Below are 18,696 nucleotides of genomic sequence, written 5' to 3' on the forward strand. Positions count from 1 at the left end.
CCCCTCCCTTTTTAAACTGAATTCTCAACTGCTCTCCATGCCTGTTTTCCTCACCCAAGTAGCCAATCTTCTTGTGCATGTTTATACATTTTTTGGAAGGTTATTCAACCATGGAACACCTCACAGCTGAGCATAATTCTGTCCTCACCTAAAAGCCACAGGAGTCAATGGATAACATGTAGGGCCAGGGACCCTGGTCATGGTTTATGGCTCACAAGCCAATTAGAGCATACCGTTCTCTCAGAGTCTAGACATGGGCACAGTTATAGCACCCTTAATGAGATGAAACGTCGTGCCTTCCTGACTTTCATGGCTCAGTACCACAACACGTGGTCCATTCACTGAAAGTCCTTTAATTGATCTTATTCCCTGACTTGGCCATAGCAGCACCATCACCAAATCCTAATTGTTACACCTTCAAGGAAATAGTGTTATATTCCAGAAAGTTAGTTGGTGAAGGATAGAATTGGAGCCAATTTTTTCAATCTAACATTTATTTACAGAGTGAAACATGACAAGCATAAGCCTCTTAACTCTACTACCCCTGTTTCACTGAGTGTTTCTTTATATCTTCTCAAGTGAAACCCCAATTAACGTTCTTCACCTACATATAATTAAATACAATTGATATACAATTAACAAACAGTACTTTTTTTTTATCATGCAATGGTCTTGTTGCATTTTTTAAAAACCAGAGAAAGTGCAGGAACAATATTCACAACATCATACTTATCAGCTTTCTTTCAAACGCTTCTCCAGGTGTGACTCACCCTGTTATTAGTTGATGAATCTCAATAACAGGCTGAGGCTCACCATGCAGGACAGAGTAGGGGAGAAGATGAGTCAGTGAACAAATATTGATGAGGTGACCCTAAGTTTGGACAGATTTTAGGAAAAAGGGAAGTCAGAGGAAAGTGAAGAGCTCCAGCCTTCTGGGGCTCTGGGAAAAAATTGAGTTGAATGTAGGACGCAGTACAATGAATTTCAACATAAACGCAGCAAGGCTGCAAGGAAGAGGAAGGATGCGCAGGGTAAGATATTTCTAGTTTATGAGAAACCAGGGCATTTGAATTCAAGCATAATCTAGTGTGATAATGTCAATCTTCATCCTGATTATCATAACAGCAGAATATTTATGCTTTATCCTGTTACAAGTTTAGAGTTTTGCCTCAGATATTCTCTTGAGTACAGTAAATCTCATCGTAAATTGAGAGGGGGCACCCAGACAACCCCATATCTAACTATGCATTAATATAACCTAGGGATGTAACAATGTAGAATCACAGAATCACAGAATCACACAGTGCAGAAGAGGCCCTTCGGCCCATCGAGTCTGCACCAACACGTGAGAAACACCTGACCTACCTACCTAATCCCATTTACCAGCACTTGGCCCATAGCCTTGAATGTTATGACGTGCCAAGTGCTCATCCAGATACTTTTTAAAGGATGTGAGGCAACCCACCTCCACCACCCTCCCAGGCAGCGCATTCCAGACTGTCAGCACCCTCTGGGTAAAAATGTTTTTCCTCACATTCCCCCTAAACCTCCTGCCCCTCACCTTGAACTTATGTCCCCTCATGACTGACCCTTCAACTAAGGGGAACAGCTGTTCCCTATCCACCCTGTCCATGCCCCTCATAATCTTGTACACCTCAATCAGGTCGCCCCTCAGTCTTCTCTGCTCCAAGGGAAACAACCCAATTCTATCCAACTTCTCTGCATAACTTAAATGTTTCATCCCAGGTAACATCCTGGTGAATCTCCTCTGCACCCTCTCCAGTGCAATCACATCCTTCCTATAATGTGGCGACCAGAACTGCACACAGTACTCCAGCTGTGGCCTCACCAAGTTTCTATACAACTCCAACATGACCTCCCTGCTTTTGTAATCGATGCCTCGATTGATAAAGGCAAGTGTCCCATATGCCTTTTTCACCACCCCACTAATGTGCCCCTCCGCCTTCAGAGATCTATGGACACACATGCCAAGGTCCCTTTGTTCCTCAGAACGTCCTAGTGTCATGCCGTTCATTGAGCACTTCCTTGTCAAATTACTCCTTCCAAAGTGTATCACCGCACACTTTTCAGGGTTAAATTCCATCTGCCCATTTGACCATCCCGTCTATATCGCCCTGTAGCCCAAGATACTCAACCTCATTGTTAACCACCCAGCCAATCTTTGTGTCATCCGCAAATTTACTAATCCTACCCCCCACATGTTCATCTATGTTGTTTATATAAATGACGAATAGTAGGGGATCCAGCACAGATCCCTGTGGTACGCCACTGGACACTGGCTTCCAGTCACTAAAGCATCGTTCTGTCATCACCCTCTGTCTCCTACAACTAAGCCAATTTTGAATATCAAATTACCCTGTGTCCCCTGTGCATTTGCCTTCTTTATAAGTCTCCCATGTGGGACCTTGTCAAAGGCATTGCTGAAATCCATATAAACTACATCAACTACTCTACCCTCATCTACACACCTGGTCACCTCCTCAAAAAACGCAATCAAATTTGCTAGGCATGACCTCCCTCTGACAAAGCCATGCTGACTATCCCTGATCAAACCTTGCCTCTCCAAGTGGAGATAGATTCTCTCCTTCAGAATTTTCTCCAATAGTTTCCCTACCACCGACGTGAGACTCACTGACCTGTAGCTCCCTGGTTTATCTCTACAACCCTTCTTAAATAGCGGAACCACATTAGCTGTTCTCCAGTCCTCTGGCACCTCCCCCGTGGCCAGAGAGGAATTAAAAATTTGGGTCAGAGCCCCTGCGATCTCCTCCTTTGCCTCCCTCAGCAGTCTGGGACACAAATCATCCGGACCTAGAGATTTGTCCACTCTTAAGCCTGCCAACACCTCCAATACCTTGTCACTCCCTATCTCAATTTGCTCAAGAACCTCGCAGTCTCTCTCCCCGAGTTTGATACCTCCATCCTCATTCTTTTGGGTGAAGACGGATGTGAAGTAATCATTTAACACTCTACCGATGTCCTGTGGCTCCGCCCATAGATTGCCCTCTTGGTCCCTTATGGGCCCTACTCTTTCCCTGGTTATCCTCTTCCAATTGCTATACCTTTAGAATATCTTGGGATTTTCCCTACTTTTACCAGCCAGAGCTTCCTCATATCCCCTCTTTGCTCTCCTAATTGCTTTTTTTAAGCTCCACCCTGCACTTTCTGTACTCCACTAATGCCTCCGCTGAATTGCTTCCCTTGTACCTGCTAAAAGTCTCTCTTTTCCTTCTCATCGTGTCCTGAATATCTCTGGTCATCCATGGTTCTCTGGGCTTGTTACTCCTTCCTATCACCCTAGAGGGAACATGTTGAGCCTGTACCCTCCCCATTTCCATTTTGAACGCTCCCTACTGCTCCTCTGTAGATTTCCTCACAAGTAACTGTTCCCAGTCTACCTTGACCAGATCCTGCCTTATTTTACTAAAATCCGCTGTCCCCAATCCAAAACATATTTTCACAATTTGTCTATTTCTTTGTCCATAACATTTTACCCCTAACTTGTGATTAAACTTGATATTAGTGTCCTTTACACGCCCTCATGAGCATTTCTCCAATCTTCTCAAAAATGAACCATTAAAATGCTTGATGAGGTTTAATTAAAAATTAATTTATCTATTTAAAGTAAATAAATATATTTATTGAACAGGAGGTGAACATACAAAGGTAGGGTTGGACCTGTTAATTTTAATGAGTAAGATTTGTTTTCAGGTAAGAATACAAATGAATGAAAACATTACCTTTCCCTACATTCGTGAGTCATCTTGCTTGAGGTGAACAGAATAACTTCTAATAATCCTGCAGCATTCTAATTTTGAGTTCTAAGATCATCCTTGTGGATTTTTTGTGTAAAAGTCTGACTGACAGTGCCTTGGTTTTTATTTTCTTGTGTTCTTAATCTGAGAGGAAGACCTATGTCAGACAACTCCTGGCAAACAGCCGGGATGAGGGGGTCCCCCAACACAATCGGTGTGAGGTATTTATTGATTATGAGACAGACTAGCCCATGAGCATTTTAACCACTTTTCATCTTGGCGCTTTTTGTTTCAAAAACTTATGAGAATACACTTAAAAAATTTATTTTAATAGCCCAATTTCCCCAAATCCCTTCTGTGGAAAAATGGTCAGGAAATCCCGTAACCATGGTATAGACCTTCCAGGGAGATGCAAGGTTTGATGTTTAGCCTCAGCCAACTTAATCGATCTCAGCTGCAGCAGAAGCACAAATGTAACTTTGCTGCCCTAGCCTATAGGAAGGAGATGTCTATCCTACCCGCCGGCCCCCATCCCATGTCCTCGTTGCTGTTAGGTGACCTCTGCTTAGAATTGCGTGTGTGTGTGTGTGTGTGTGTATTGCCCAAGGGCAGGATCACACAGTGTTCATTTAAACTGTGGAAAAACACCCAGCTGTACAATTATAGAGTCTGTGCTTCCAAACTTGGGTTGTGTCTGGAAGGAGCCTTTAGAGCAGTATTACACTGAAGTGAATGATTGTTGGATATACAACTGGTGATAGCCCTGAGTCCAGTTGAGATGTTGTATTGAGAGTGTCACGTTAGGAGTGTCTTGCAGAATGTTAGAGTTCATTGGCTCAAAAGTAATGTTTAATATATAATGGAACCGATATTAAATCCTATGAAAACAACAACTTGCATTTAGGTAGCGCCTTTAATGTCGTAAAATGTCACAAGGTGCTTCACAGGAGCGTTATAAAACAAAATACTGCATTGTGACTTATATTTAACCAAACGTCCAGAGCAAAAGAGACCTGTGTAACACCTCCAGAATAACTGTTTTCTTCTTCTCAAATGCCACCACAGAGTTCCAGAGGAAAGGAGAGAAGATACGCGGGAAGGGTCTCCAGCTCTATGACACGCCCTACGAGCCTCAGGAAAATGACACTGAGTCGGATGCCGAATGTGCAGCTGGTCAGAAGATACGGGAGAGCCGGCTTCCTCAAGATGATGAACGGCCTGCTGATGAGTACGACCAGCCCTGGGAATGGAAAAAGGACCACATCTCGAAAGCATTCGCAGGTACATTTTTACAATCTGATTTGGCGCACACTCACCCTACTCAGACTCACACTCTACAGGTGACTCAACAATTGATCTTATTGCTCCTTAACCTTTGAGTTCAGAGCGACCTCAGTGGAGATTACTCATATATTCCACAAACTGATAGCTGTCTGCCCATGTAGCCCATGAAATTAAGGTGAAATGAGAAGCTCTTCATCTTCTTTCAAGAGACCAATGAGTGTTTATCCCAGAGGAGATGTGAATAATGATGAAGTGCTTGACCTGATTCAGTGTGATCATCCAATGCCTGTACACACAGTTATGGTGCTTGCTGATCCTGGCAGTTTCATCTTCACATGACAGTTTTGCAATTCTTTATATCAGTGATGAGACATAAGGAAAAGAGAACAGGAGGAAAGCACTGACAGACCAGATTACAGTAAAACCAGCTCCCTTACTGCCCCTTTCCCAATTTCTCTCCACCTCTCCTACAGCCTCTGAGTCATGCTGGGATTATGACTCCACTAACGCTTAATGTTTTGCCAAAGCAACTGTTTTTCATTCAGAAACCTGGGCAGTGAGTACTTGCACATGCTCAGTCCAGCCTGACCCAATCCTTGCCTGACTTCCACACATGCGACTTCCAACTAAGATCACTGAAATACAATTGGCAACTCAGACTTTCTTGCCTCTTCATCCCTGGGGCACTGAAGCCAATTGGTCTGTCTTTCCATTATGCTACCTCAGCATAGGCTAGAGACTGAGCCTGAGTCTTCCTGCGTTATGTAGCTCAGTGACACAACATGGTGCGTTTCAAAACTAACCTATCGGGGTGCCTTTAACTTCTGTTGTTCCTAATCCTTTGGTCTTCCCCAAGGAAAATTGACTGCTTGTCAGTCAAGTTTCACCTTGGCTTATTTGAATTTTCTTAGGTCAGAAGGTTACAAGTTGGAGCTTCATTTCAGGACTTGAGCATGTCTAGATTGGCCCACAGTGCCAGGCTGAGGGAGTGCTGCAGTGTCGGAGGTAGTTTCTATTGGACAAGACATTAAGTTGAACAGTGTCGGTATCCCAAAAGGATAAGATCTGAGGGTCTTCTTATTGTAAGCCTACAGAAATGTAAGCAAAGTAGCCTACAATTTAAATAGTTAACACTAATGGAAAGATTCTGTGCTGAGCACTGAGACCTTAACCTCAGGGATCTATCTTGTTCAAAGAATTGTGACGAGGGAAGGTACTCATTGTTTCTTTAATAACAAGTGGGGGAGTCATGGAAAAACCAATGAGGTCTAACGGGCTGGAACTGGCATCTCAATTGAAGATATATTCTGGGTTGCTCTCTCCAGAGATAAATTGCTTCTCCAAGCAGCTGTGGCCTCCTAGTTCTCATCCCTAATGTATTAACCCTTAAGGCATTCTTATAGGGCTGCAGCCAGTAGCTGACTGTCAGCTACATTTCAGGAAACATACAGCAGAGTGTGCACCTTTTGAATTTGCCATTTTGTTGAAAGAGCCGTTTTCTGTAACATAAATTCAATGCATGGTCCCCAGCAAATGTATTTTAAGTCTCCACGTCACACAAAGGATTGCTACCCACCTTCATTGCTATGAAAGGGAGCAGGACAAATTGAAAGAGAGCTGGAAAAGACACATTGGCTAACTTCTTTGCTGTGTCATTCTGTGAAAAAAATAACAGGTAGTGACTGTTTCTGGGTTCAGGAAAACTGCAGTCTGACTTGTATTATTTGTTTGCAGCTCACATTTGATGAGCTGGTCACTAATATTACAGTAATAAATTTAATGAAACAGGATTTATTAACACTGAGGTACTAAAATAAAAATAATTAGTTTTATGTAAAAAAAAGAATACTTTACCTAGCGCCATCCTTTCTCCAGTTCAAAGTTGTTTCCTACCATTTCTCTGTCTTTATTTAATTTCGCCCCTTGTGTACTAACATGTTTTTTTAACGTTTTTAAATACATCTTTAGTATTTTGCTTCACTGTTTCAAATGATTGATTTCAGAGGCAGGTACTTTTTTAAAAATAGAAACTAATATTTTCGGGCTGGTTCCAGCCAATGGAAAACTCAGAACCTGTTGATTGATGTGATTATATCAATAGATGGGACCGGGTTAATCTTTGACCTGTAAAATTGTGTCCAAACAGAATGGCTTCTATAGACTACAACACAGCTCGCATGACCTGACAGTGCAGAATGACTAAAGTCAACTGTGGCACCTGTGGACTTAAAGATTGGCTCAATGGCCAGGATTTCCCAGTCATCAGGCAGCCTGCGATCGGCTCCGCACCGCGATTTCACGCGGGCGGGCCAGTTAAGGCCCGCCCTGCGTGGATCGCGAGCGGTAGCGCTGAGTGCTGCCTGTGCAGGCGGGGGGAGGAGGGAGAGTCGGGTCCAGCGCTCTTCCTTGCATGTGCACGAAAGAGCACTTAAATCTCCATGAGGCACGAAGCTGCCTCAGGGAGACTGAAGCACTTTTGGAGAAAAAATATAAGGACAGTAAAAATTTAATGAAACGTCCCCTCATGTGACTGTGTCCCAAGAGATGGGACATGTTTTTATTTTCAAAATAAAGTTTTTATATAATCAGTATTAGCTTTAGGAAACTTCATCCCGCTCGTGGATGAGGTTTCCTAAAAAATGTAAAGGCCGCTTGGCCTTTTCGCCTGCCCGCCAACCATTAGGTTGGACGGGCAGCATAAATTTGAAGTTAATTAGTACGTTAATGGCCTTAATAGGCTTTTTAATTATCGGTGGGCACCCACCGAACGAAATATCGTGAAACAGCGCAATGACTTCGGGATGCACACCCGACGTCATCACATGTCGTTTTACATTCCGGCGTGTTGGACGCGCGCCCACACACCGAATGTAAAATTTTGCCCAATGTGTTGATGTTCCCTCCAGTACCAATTAAGCAACAGCTTCAGGCCATGGTCTGTGTTGTCTTAGTTCATCTCAGTCAGGCGGCAGTGTTTTGGCATCGGCATCCCTGGACTGGGGGAGGTGGAGTGAAGCAAGCCAGAACTCCTGACCAATGTCCAGTTCGCCCCCTGCAAGAAGTGCCTGGGTGCTAAGTAGGCCAAGGAAAATGTTGAGCTTTGCTGTGAGGGCCCTTTTGGTCGAATAGCTGACTTGCCTTTCTCCGTCAGAGCACATGTATGAAGAATGACTGCTTGGGTCAAATACTGGAGGGCTGACAGCACCCAAGGGATATTAGCCCTGCAATCAGTGGAGGAGGTTGTGTCGCTGCTATTTTCCTAACACTTGATACTATAATGCATTAAAGCAAAACTTCTTTTCTAAAGAGAAAGAGTTATAGCTCTGTATCAGATCTCACGGGATTTATTAAATGAGCTCTTTCATCCACAGTAATGGAAATCGATGTCAGGTTTAATTTATTTATGAATCTGACCTAGCTGTGACCTGGGGATTTTGAAAAGAGCCGTCTTATTATTTTAATGCTTCATGGAGATTAAAACAAAATTATTCTAAAAGATTAAGAGTTATCCGGGATCTGAGAATGCTTAGTGTAACGGATTAATTGAACTCTCTTTCATGTCAATTGCCATAGCTTGTTCCCTTCTCCCTTGTGGTACAGCTTGGATTGCTTCCTGTGGGCTCTTTTTTTGCTGTGTGTCTCTGTATCGAAGCGGTGACAGGGTTAATAACCTGTCGGATTCCATCTTCATGCAGTGGGATCAATAGAATCCCTGTGGGTTACACAAGGACATGAGAAATATGAGGGACAAGATGAGGTCCATTTGGCCTATTGAAGCTCATTTCAGTGCCTGAACTCTCCCATCGCAGATTGCCCTCTATCACCCAAATTCTCCCATCAAAGCTCGTTCCTCTATTACCCAAACTCACCCAATGCAGTTGACCCCCTATCATCCAAATTCCCCTATCAAAGTTCCATCCCTCTATTACCCAAACTCTCCCACTATGGCTCACATTCTATTACCAAAACTCTCCCATTGAAGCTCTATTAACCAAATTCCCCCATCCCAATATCCAGCCATGTTCTGGAGATGCAGGTGAAATATATGCGGGCCTAATCCTGATCTGCTGCCGTGACTCCACCAAAACATTGGCAGAAATTGCAGAGAAATGGCAGAGAACATGTTGATTCTGTGGGGTATCCACTGACGTTAAAGGGAGAGATCAGGAAAACCCAGGGGAAGTTCCACCACCTTTGGCTACCCTGTCTGGTAGATCCTACTAAACATTTGACATTCTCCAATTGATAAAGTTCTCACAGGTTTAATTTTATGCTTGAGACTAATTTGCATTCCCTGTCCATCCCAGATATAACTGATCATTTTTTGAAGTGTAGTTTCTGTTGCTTATGTAGGTGAACATAATAGAGATTTTGTACACGTGCTCAATTAAGTTATCCCTTTTGATATGGGTTGAGGGAGGAATTTTGGCCAGGACGAGTCCCTTTGTGCCCACTTGAAGAGGCAGTCAGAACTTTGGGTTTATGTGTCACCTGGAGGACAGTAATTCCCAAGAATGCAGTGATCCCTTAGGCAATGAACTGCAGTATTGGCCTAGAATAAATGCTGAGGTGTTGGAATGGGGCTCAAACCCACAACTTCAGATTGAAGGCAAGAATGCTACCAACTCCCACTAACTTTGATGAATCTTCTATTTCTATAGTCCTTCTGTTTTCCTTGCGCCAAAAGACACCTTTAAAACAACAACTTAGAATGGTAGAATGATTATAGCACAGAAGGAGGCCATTCAGCCTGTCGAGCCCATGCCGGCTCACTGCAAGAGCAATTTAGCTAGTCCCATTCCCCTGCCCTATCCCCATAACACTGCAAATTTTTTTTCAACAGCTAATTATCCAAGTTCCCTTTGAAAGCCATGATTGAACCTGCCTCCAACACACTCTCAGGCAGTGCATTCCAGATCCTAATCACTCACTGTGTAAAAATGCTTTTCTTCATGTCGCCTCTGGTTCTTTTCCAGCCACCTTAAATTGGTGTCGTCCGGATTTCAATTTTTCTGCCAATGGGAAACGTTTTTCCCGATCTGCTCTGTCCAGAACCCTTATGATTTTGAATATCTCTATCAAATGCCTTCTCGACCTTCCCCTTTTTGCTCAGGAGGACAATCCCAGCTTCTCCAATCTATCAATGTAGCTGAAGTACTCATCCCTATAATCATTCTCGTAAATCTATTCTCCATCCTCTCTGGAACTTTCATATCCTTCCTTAAGTGCATTGCCGTGAATTGAGCACAATACTCCAATTGAGGCTGAACCCGTGCTTTATAAAGGTTCACCATAACTCGCTTGCTTTTGTTGTCTGTCTCGTTTTATAAAGCCCAGGATCCCAAATGCCTTATTAACCGCTTTATTCTCAACCTGTCCTGCCACCTTCAATGATTTATGCACTTACATATATATAGAAACTTTATTGTAGACAAACATCCAAAGGCACTTCACAAAGGCACAATTTAATATAGAAAAAAAAAACATGTTCACAGAGCGGAGAGGAAAAAAATGAGCAGAAAGAAAAAAGAAGAAAGATTGGAGTGTCAAGCAGGGAGTTTTCAGGACATTTTGAAAACTGGGGAGGAAAGTGAGTGAGGGATTTACAGAACTCCCAGAATGAAGAGGCATAAAAATGAAAAGAGGATCTCTCCCGCTCCCTACACTGCTTTATTTCTAAACTGTAACCTCCTAGATTGTAACATTTCATTATAGCTATAAAACACATTATACTCATACTCATTTATTTCACAAATGAGCAGCACTATCACCATACTTCTTCAGGCTGTGCCTAGTTGTTGACAGTGCACAGAGTTGCTGGCAGGCATGGGGGGTTGTTGGGGTTGTATGTGGAGGACTGACAGCCTCCCGAGACACCCTGAGCAAAGGCAGATGAAAGGCAGATGAAAGGCAGCTCTCTGACAAGGAATTGGCACATTCATAGCCTACTGCAGAAAGACAGAAAGGGGCTGGAGGAGAAAAGGGAGAAGGAAAGAATTAAACACAGTCCACAAGGGATCTTTTATTCTTTCGCTCTCCACTGTGTTTAAATCAAGACTCATTGCACCATCTCCAACTCCTGTTCCCAAGACTTTAAATTGGTGAGATTCCTCAGTTCACCTAGTCTTCCCTTCCCCCATAAGCTTTTAAAACTCAAGCTTGGTGACATCTCTTTACTGCTTCCTCATTGCCTCTCAGACCCTTTTCAACCTTGACTGTGAGCATTCCCCGGCCACTTTGTTTTCGTTGTCAGTCTGTTTTGTAGGACATTGCCATTCAGCAATCATGTGCTTCTGCAGTGGTTTATAAAACAAATGATGTCAGTGAATCTATCTGTGCGTCCTGTATAATACTGCACCACCCCCTCCCCCCCCCCCACCACCACCAGCAAAACAACAGGTTAGAACTGACAGGGGAAGAAATTATAAAATGCCCCATTCCCACCAGGACACCCCCACTCCTTTCTCTCCTGGCGGCACTAAGTCATCTCAAGATGCAATTCTACAGATAGCCAAAAAGTAACCGGTCATCTCCATGTTGAACCTAAACAATGAGTTTCACATGGCTGTTTAACCACTGGAGGCATCACATCCATGTCCAAAATGTTACCCGCCAAGGTCCAATAATTGCTTTCCCAAGCACCAATCCTCCTTTACAACAGCCAAATGCCTCAGGAATGAGGTGGTTGCTGTATATTTTATATATTTGATTTACCTCAGAGCTGAAATGCTGACACTAGTTTCAATGTGTGTAAGAACTTTACAGTGCTTTAAATTATCTTTGCAGTCACAAAATGCCTGCACTCATGCTAACAGCTCAGACTTCCTGATCTTTCTACAGCTTTGTTTGCTTTTCTCTGAGTCCATACCCATGCTTAACCATTCAAGCTTAGTGAGCATCAATAATAGTCTCACATAATCGAACACAGAACAATTGCACACTATAGTCATCCTTGAACTTGCCTTTTAATGGTTCATGTCTATGTCTCCTTGTCCTTATTCTGCTTCAACTTTGAACAGTGGCCATGATGAAGCTTTTGTTCCTTTCAGAACGTAAAGACCTGAGATGAATTAAGCTGGGCTGAATGGTCTATCTAATATGTACATCTGTATCTACTTTCCATCAGGGGTCAATGGATAAGAATCAAGCTGGAAGTCCTAGGTGCTTTATTGTGTCTCTACAATTGTGCAGGGGCATTAACCTAGTTGTAAAGCACAGTCTAAAGTGCGGGTGAGTGGAGCTAACTCATCACAAATTAGGGACTGGTTGTGGGATCTTTCTGGCATGTATGGCTTAATGCCATGTTATTCAGTGCATGTACTCGCTGCATTATCAAAGAGCCCTGCAGTGTATTGCTTCTATATAGTAGAAAAGATGTTTATGTTTTTCGCTTCTTCAGTAATCCATTACTGTCTCCCTGAGTTAACGTACAATCCATCTGTCATCCGACCAGTTTGTAAGCTAAAGACAAAGCTCGCCTGAGGGAGTCAGTGAGCAAATGCACTATCTGGTTTGGTATTGAGCCACACAAGTCAGAAAAGTCACTAATTGAGTTCTTGATCTGCGATCAATTGGTTGGTCTTGGTTAAAGTTGACTTTTAAGCCTTACAACTGGACTCAGATCTGCTTGTGGGGGTGTAGTGAGGGAGAAATAATTGCTGTTTGTCCCGGTCACAAATCGCGCGTGTGCAGATATCGAGTGAGAACAGGATTGGGCTGGGCAGCAATGCCCCATGTGGTTGAATAGACCATAGACACTCACTATCTGGAGTGTTAGCTGGACAGTGGCTGAGGTACTAGAGCTGCAAAAGGCACCTCAGGATTCATACCCCCACAAGGAGGGGAAAACTGAAACCAAAAGGATCAAATTGACATTTAACCAATGGTGCTTTTAACATCAATGTCATCAGATTGCGGAGAATGAGGCATGAGAGAGGGTCTGAAATGGGAGGGTAAGTGCAGCACAGATTGATGACCACTCAATGCCGGGCTCCCTGCAGTGAGATCATCTCCTCGTTAATCATTACTTAAGGCAACGAGGTCCTGGGGAATTAAAATGTTCTGTTTTGTTCGGAATTACAGTTATTTTCAGCCTAAGATCTGACATAGAGGAATGGAGGAAAAGCAGCCATAACACTTGAGTTTTTCACAGGGAAGCCAGACATCCCTATCAGCTGATGTGCTCATTACAGCAACAACAGATAGCGGATAAGGACAGAGTGATAGGTTACCTCAGCCTGAGCTTTGCCACACAGCTGACACTATCTGAACAATGGAATTATAACTGTCCAATCTAAGAGAGCACGGCTAGCCAGCAAGATAAATGGGCCTCTCTCCCCGCTGATATTTCTCAGATAACCTACTTCTGCTTCATGCTGCTCTATCTTCCTATTGCTTTGTTAGTTTTTATATTTGATTCACATTTCTCCATTTTAAGCTAGTGTATTTGTGCTTCCATTGACTTCAAAGTTGTCTCAATATCCATACAATATTTTATTCTGCTGTCTTTGCTTATTTATTTTCCCAGCAACCTGAATTCCTTTTGCAGTCATTGAAAGCTCTAGACTAAAAAGAACATTCTTCTTGTCCTATTCCCTCCAGTTTCCTATCCTCCTGACTAGTGCTGGGGGTGGGGGGGGGGGGGGGGGGGGGGGTGGGGGGCAGTTCCTCCAGGCACCATCCCTTTCCTTACTTCTCAGCTGTGTAACTATTCGTCCTTTGTGCATAAACAGGGGAGGCTATTTAGTCCTGGGTGATATCACGACTAAATCTGACCGTTTCAATACATCTCTATGTATAGGGGTGAATGGAAAGCAATCTGGTAAATCTTTAACCCCCAACTGCACACCCCTCCCCCAACTTCAGCCTGCATGCCTTCACTCCTCTCCCAAGTCTAAAGAAGCTGAGGCTAATTGTTGACCTAACTGTTCCGGCTTCAAATGGCTTACTCAGATCAATCTCGGAATCGATCCCCAAGATTGTCTTGGCGTCTTCAGAGTTGATGGATTAATCTGCAGTAAGTAGTCCAAGAGAAAAATAATTGGGACATTAAAAACTTGTAGGTTAAAAATTTTATCTGAACACTTGGATGATTATATAAATAGCAGCCATGGAGGATCATAGGGACATAGAACTTAAGAGTAGGAGTAGGCCATTCAGCCCTTCAAGCCTGCTCCACTATTCAACAAGATCATGGCTGATCGGGTTGTGGTCTCAACTCCACTTTGCCATCTTCCACCATAACCCTTGACCCTCTTGTCTTTCAAAAATCTTTCTAGCTCTGCCTTAAATAAATTCAATAACTCAGCTTCCACTGCTTCCTGAGGAAGAGAATTCCACATACTAATGACTCTTTGAGAGAAAACATTTCTCTTTATCTCTGTCTTAAAAGGGAGACCTCATATTCTTAAACTGTGTCCCCTGGTTCTAGTCTCTCCCACAAGTGGAAACATCCTCCTGGTATCCACCCGATCAAATCCCCTCAGAATCTTATATGTTTCAATTCTTTTAAACTCTAATGGGTATAGGCCCAACCTGTTCAACTTTTCTTCATTAGATAAGCCCTGCATCCTAAGAAGAAGTCAAACGAACCTTCTCTGAGCTGCTTCTAATGCAATTATATCCTTTTTTCAAATAAGGAGACCAAAACTATACACAGTACTCCAGATGTGGTCTCACCAATGCTCTGTACAGCTGCAGCGAAACTTACCTACTATTATCTTCCATTTCCCTCGTAATAAATGCCAGCATTCCATTTGCCATCCTAATCACTTGCTGTACCTGCATACTAACGTTTTATGATTTGGGGAAACAAAAAGATGGTTGACTGACAGTCAGTGACCATCCAATTGGGTAATGAAGATTATATTTGCTTTCTGATCGGTTGGGAAAATATAGGCATGTTGGGTAACAAATGGCAGTTGTGTGGGGACAGAATGTCATGTGAAGCCACCTCTAGCGATATGCCCCATTGAAATTGGCAGTCCTACCAGAAGGAGGCTTCCTGCAATTGGTTGCAGTGCCCCAGATTTGGGGAAAAGGAAAAACAACCAGTGACCCCACTGCTAATCACTCCACGATTATTCCTACCAGAAGGTGTGTGCAGATGGAGAGTATTGGATTCAGCTGTGATGCATGTAGCAGTCGAATGGCTGGCTGGCACTCACTGTTGCAGGCACAAATATGATGGGTAGCACACTGTGGAAAGGTACCCCAGCAAGATTCCCTTTAGAGGTGGGAGGGTGAATTTGCTCAAAACTCCTAGCACTTTACTTCCTCATCCTCCTCTATTTTCAACAGAAACCCCACTTACACGTGTGAATGAGGTTTCCACCAAGGTTATGGTGGAGGAGGGCAGGATGTTACAATAAATTCACCCCCGTGGGCTTGTTGATGCCTGCAGAATAAATTTATCAAAATAAGAATGTTAGGGTTTGAGGAGTTTTAAACAGTGCAAGTATGGTTCAGTTGGTAATACTCTCTATTATTCAGTGCCTAATCTAGGCTGACACTCCAATGCAGTGCCGAGGGAATGTTGCTCCATTGGAGGTGTCTGTCTTTTGGATATGATGCCCTGCCACCATGTCCCTACTGATATTAAAGATCTTCTGGTATATTACAAACAATAGCAGAACATTCTCTCAACATGCAGGCCAAGGTCCCATGCTCAAATAACACCACCAGAAAGCAATGAACTGGTCATTCATCTGATAGCTGTTTGTGGGGTGTTAGTTGTTTGCCTAATAGGAATAGTCACTACACTTTGAATTGTGCATGCATAGGATGTGAATTTCTTAGAGATCTTTGAATTTGATGAGGTGCTATATAAATATAAATGTTCCCGTTTATTTTATGGGCCCTCTCTTTGTTAACTGGCAGTTTTTGAAGTACCTGACAGTCATGGAGACCAGCCTTTGAATAATGGGCCTGTTCTTTATGGATGTTGAGGAATTACAGACTTGTTGAAGAGTGGTTTATAAACTCTGAAATCCCTGCAAAGCAAACTTGCCCTTGTTGGCTTGTGATGGAATCACTGCCTGGGGAAGGACTGCATCAGATTCTCAGCTTCTCAGATTCATGCATCCAGCAAGGATCTGGGCGATATTTTGAAATGAACAGCCTTTTTGAAATAAGACAAAAACGCTTTAGACGTGGATTTTCGACAATAGTAATATAAAATGGCCCATTGTGATTCAGTATAATGGATGTGAGGAGGACATTGGAATTTAATACCCTGGGAGTAAAAGTCAACCAGCTTGATCACTGAGGGGTTTAACGAGAGGAGAGGGGGTTTGGTCCACAGGAGTGAGTGTTAATGGTGAATCATACTCTTTCTAATTTTATGTACACTCAGTGAAACAGGATCTGCACAGTAGAAAGTGATAAATTTTACAGCAACCTTGGGCAGAATCGTCCCAGATTGGCACTAAGTGCAGTAGCGGGGAGGTAAAATGACATTTTACCCACCGGCCACGATGGCGGGTTTTCAGGCCGTATCATTCCAAACCCGCAACATTATTTATGCATTCCTGGGAAACACGCCATTTCCATGATGGGTGGGCTCTCAATCGCTCGCCACGTCATCACCTCGCCGCTTCATTACGCCTGGTGCCATATTTAAAGTCTAGCCGTGCGCATATATCTCAGTGTTTCCAACCAATAACTACTGCAGGGAAGATGTCCACGAGGTGCAAAACGAGTGCAGCCCCCAGGTTTAATGACGTGCCACTGGAACGCCATTTGGATGTTGTGGAGGCCCGCTGTGATGTCCTCTACCCCTGCTCTGGCCGCAGGATGGGCAGCAGCATCACCAATCCAGCATGGCAGGCGGTGGCAGCGGTAGTCAGTTCCAATGCTGCACCGAAGAGGTTGGCCATCCAATGCAGATAGAGGATGAATGATCTCATCCGTGCACCCAGGGTATCGCAACCATCTCATCACTCTAAACTCACACACTTAAGCTCATCACACATTCACTGGCATCTCACTCACTGCCAGCCCAAGGGACATCGTCACCCATTCTCACACATATACCCTCACATGCCCATCTGGCCTCACCTCCTCCCCAGTCTGCCTCCTCAGCCCTCACCATCTTGAGGCCAATTGCATAGATCAACATAGGCCTCCCCACACACCTTGGGATATCCCCCTTCCCCAGTACAGCCCTCATCCTGCAGCCTCTTCTCTTGCCTGAAGCCACTTCTCCCCCTTCCCCAAGCAAGCCCTAGCCCTGCAGCCATTGACCAGCCACCCACATATGGCTGATCTGGTAGGTAGAGACCTGCCCACGAGCCCCCCTAAAAGTGATGTGGTGCTGTCTGTGAAGTCTGGCGCTGATGACTGTGAGTGCTGATTGAAGCAAGGTAGGCAAACAAACCTTGAAGCCCTGAGCAAAGTGCAGCTCGCCAAGTGCACATCGCTTATGTGCTGTTGTGAAACACGCCGGCGTGTTTTCCCAAAAACGTGGGCAGACGATCCAGCGGGGGTGGGGGATGAGTCCGGCGGGCTGGCTTTATAATGATATGCAGATGTATTACAATGAGGTTCCCAACGTCCGATGGCAGGAAATGCCATCGGCGGGCTGAGCGGACGATTGCAAACTGGTTTCACGCCGTCGTGAAACCAATCGTGCCATACTGTCCGCTCACGCCACTGAACACGCCCGACACCAGCGGGCACGGAAAATCCCAGCCCTTGTGCCCAAAATTTTCGAGCCTCATTCAGGGTTAAATTGACTAAAGTGAGGAAAGTTAAGAATGGAAATTTCTCAGCAGCCCAGGTATATGAGTGCTCACCTCAAAAGCCAGATGTTTGGCGAAGCCAAATCCACTGCCCTACCCGCACCTCAGGATTGCCTGCTGCTTCAACCTAACCACTGACAATGTGAGTGAATTTAGTTATCTTCTCACTGGGTGACAGATAAAGCGAAGGCTGGGGAGAGCTGTGAGCATTTGCACGCCTTTCAGAAACTGGCCTAGGTTCACTTTAGCACTGCCTCAGGTTGAAAATCACAAGTGGCTTTCGCGCCGACACAGATTGCTCGCAAATTGGCTCCTTTGTGTATACTGTGCCGTTGTGAAATAAGCGCTGAGGAGAGCCATTTCTGATTGGAATAAGGTTGTACTGGTGCCAAATTGTGAACTTGTTCTTAATGGGCAACCTGTCAATTCCTCCCCCAACCCCCCCCAAAAATATCTCACTGCAGCAATGACACTTCATCTGCGTCCCAGTGGGAAGCTGAACAATCTCGTTTCTGACATCAGCAGGTGGGCTGATGTGACAGGCAATCCCTGGGATTTGATCTGCCAAACATCTGGTTCAAGGCAGGCATCATATGGCCTGTAACATTGGGCCACTTTAATTAGTTTCATCAGTTGAGCTCATTCAGGCCTAAAGAAATGGCTTAATGGCTCTCTGCAGTAAATGTACAAGCACAGATAATGTCTACCAGTGGGGGAAAAAATAGTTGACCCTTGACAAAATTGGTAATTCTTAAAAGGATAATGGTAACAGAGAGGGCAGAAGCTGTTGTCTGTGTCTTACCTGTGATTTATTATTAATTTGACATGGTTTTGCACTTTGCTGGACTGAATTATTTATGAGCTGCGAGACTCTGCTGTCTAACAAAATTATCCGC

The 18,696-nt window shown here is 44.0% G+C and overlaps 1 protein-coding gene across 1 annotated transcript in view; it reads left to right on the top strand.

Moving 5' to 3' along the window:
• Positions 1–18,696, top strand: part of LOC144688771 (SH2 domain-containing adapter protein F-like) — a 270,816-nt gene that overhangs the window by 143,626 nt on the left and 108,494 nt on the right. The window contains exon 4 of the mRNA XM_078555683.1: positions 4,842–5,057. Within this exon, the coding sequence (XP_078411809.1) occupies positions 4,842–5,057 (216 nt within the window). The remainder of the gene's footprint in view (positions 1–4,841; positions 5,058–18,696) is intronic.

The sequence above is a fragment of the Cetorhinus maximus genome, chromosome 13, assembly GCF_964194155.1.
Source record: "Cetorhinus maximus chromosome 13, sCetMax3.hap1.1, whole genome shotgun sequence".
NCBI classification, from domain to species: Eukaryota; Metazoa; Chordata; class Chondrichthyes; order Lamniformes; family Cetorhinidae; genus Cetorhinus; species Cetorhinus maximus.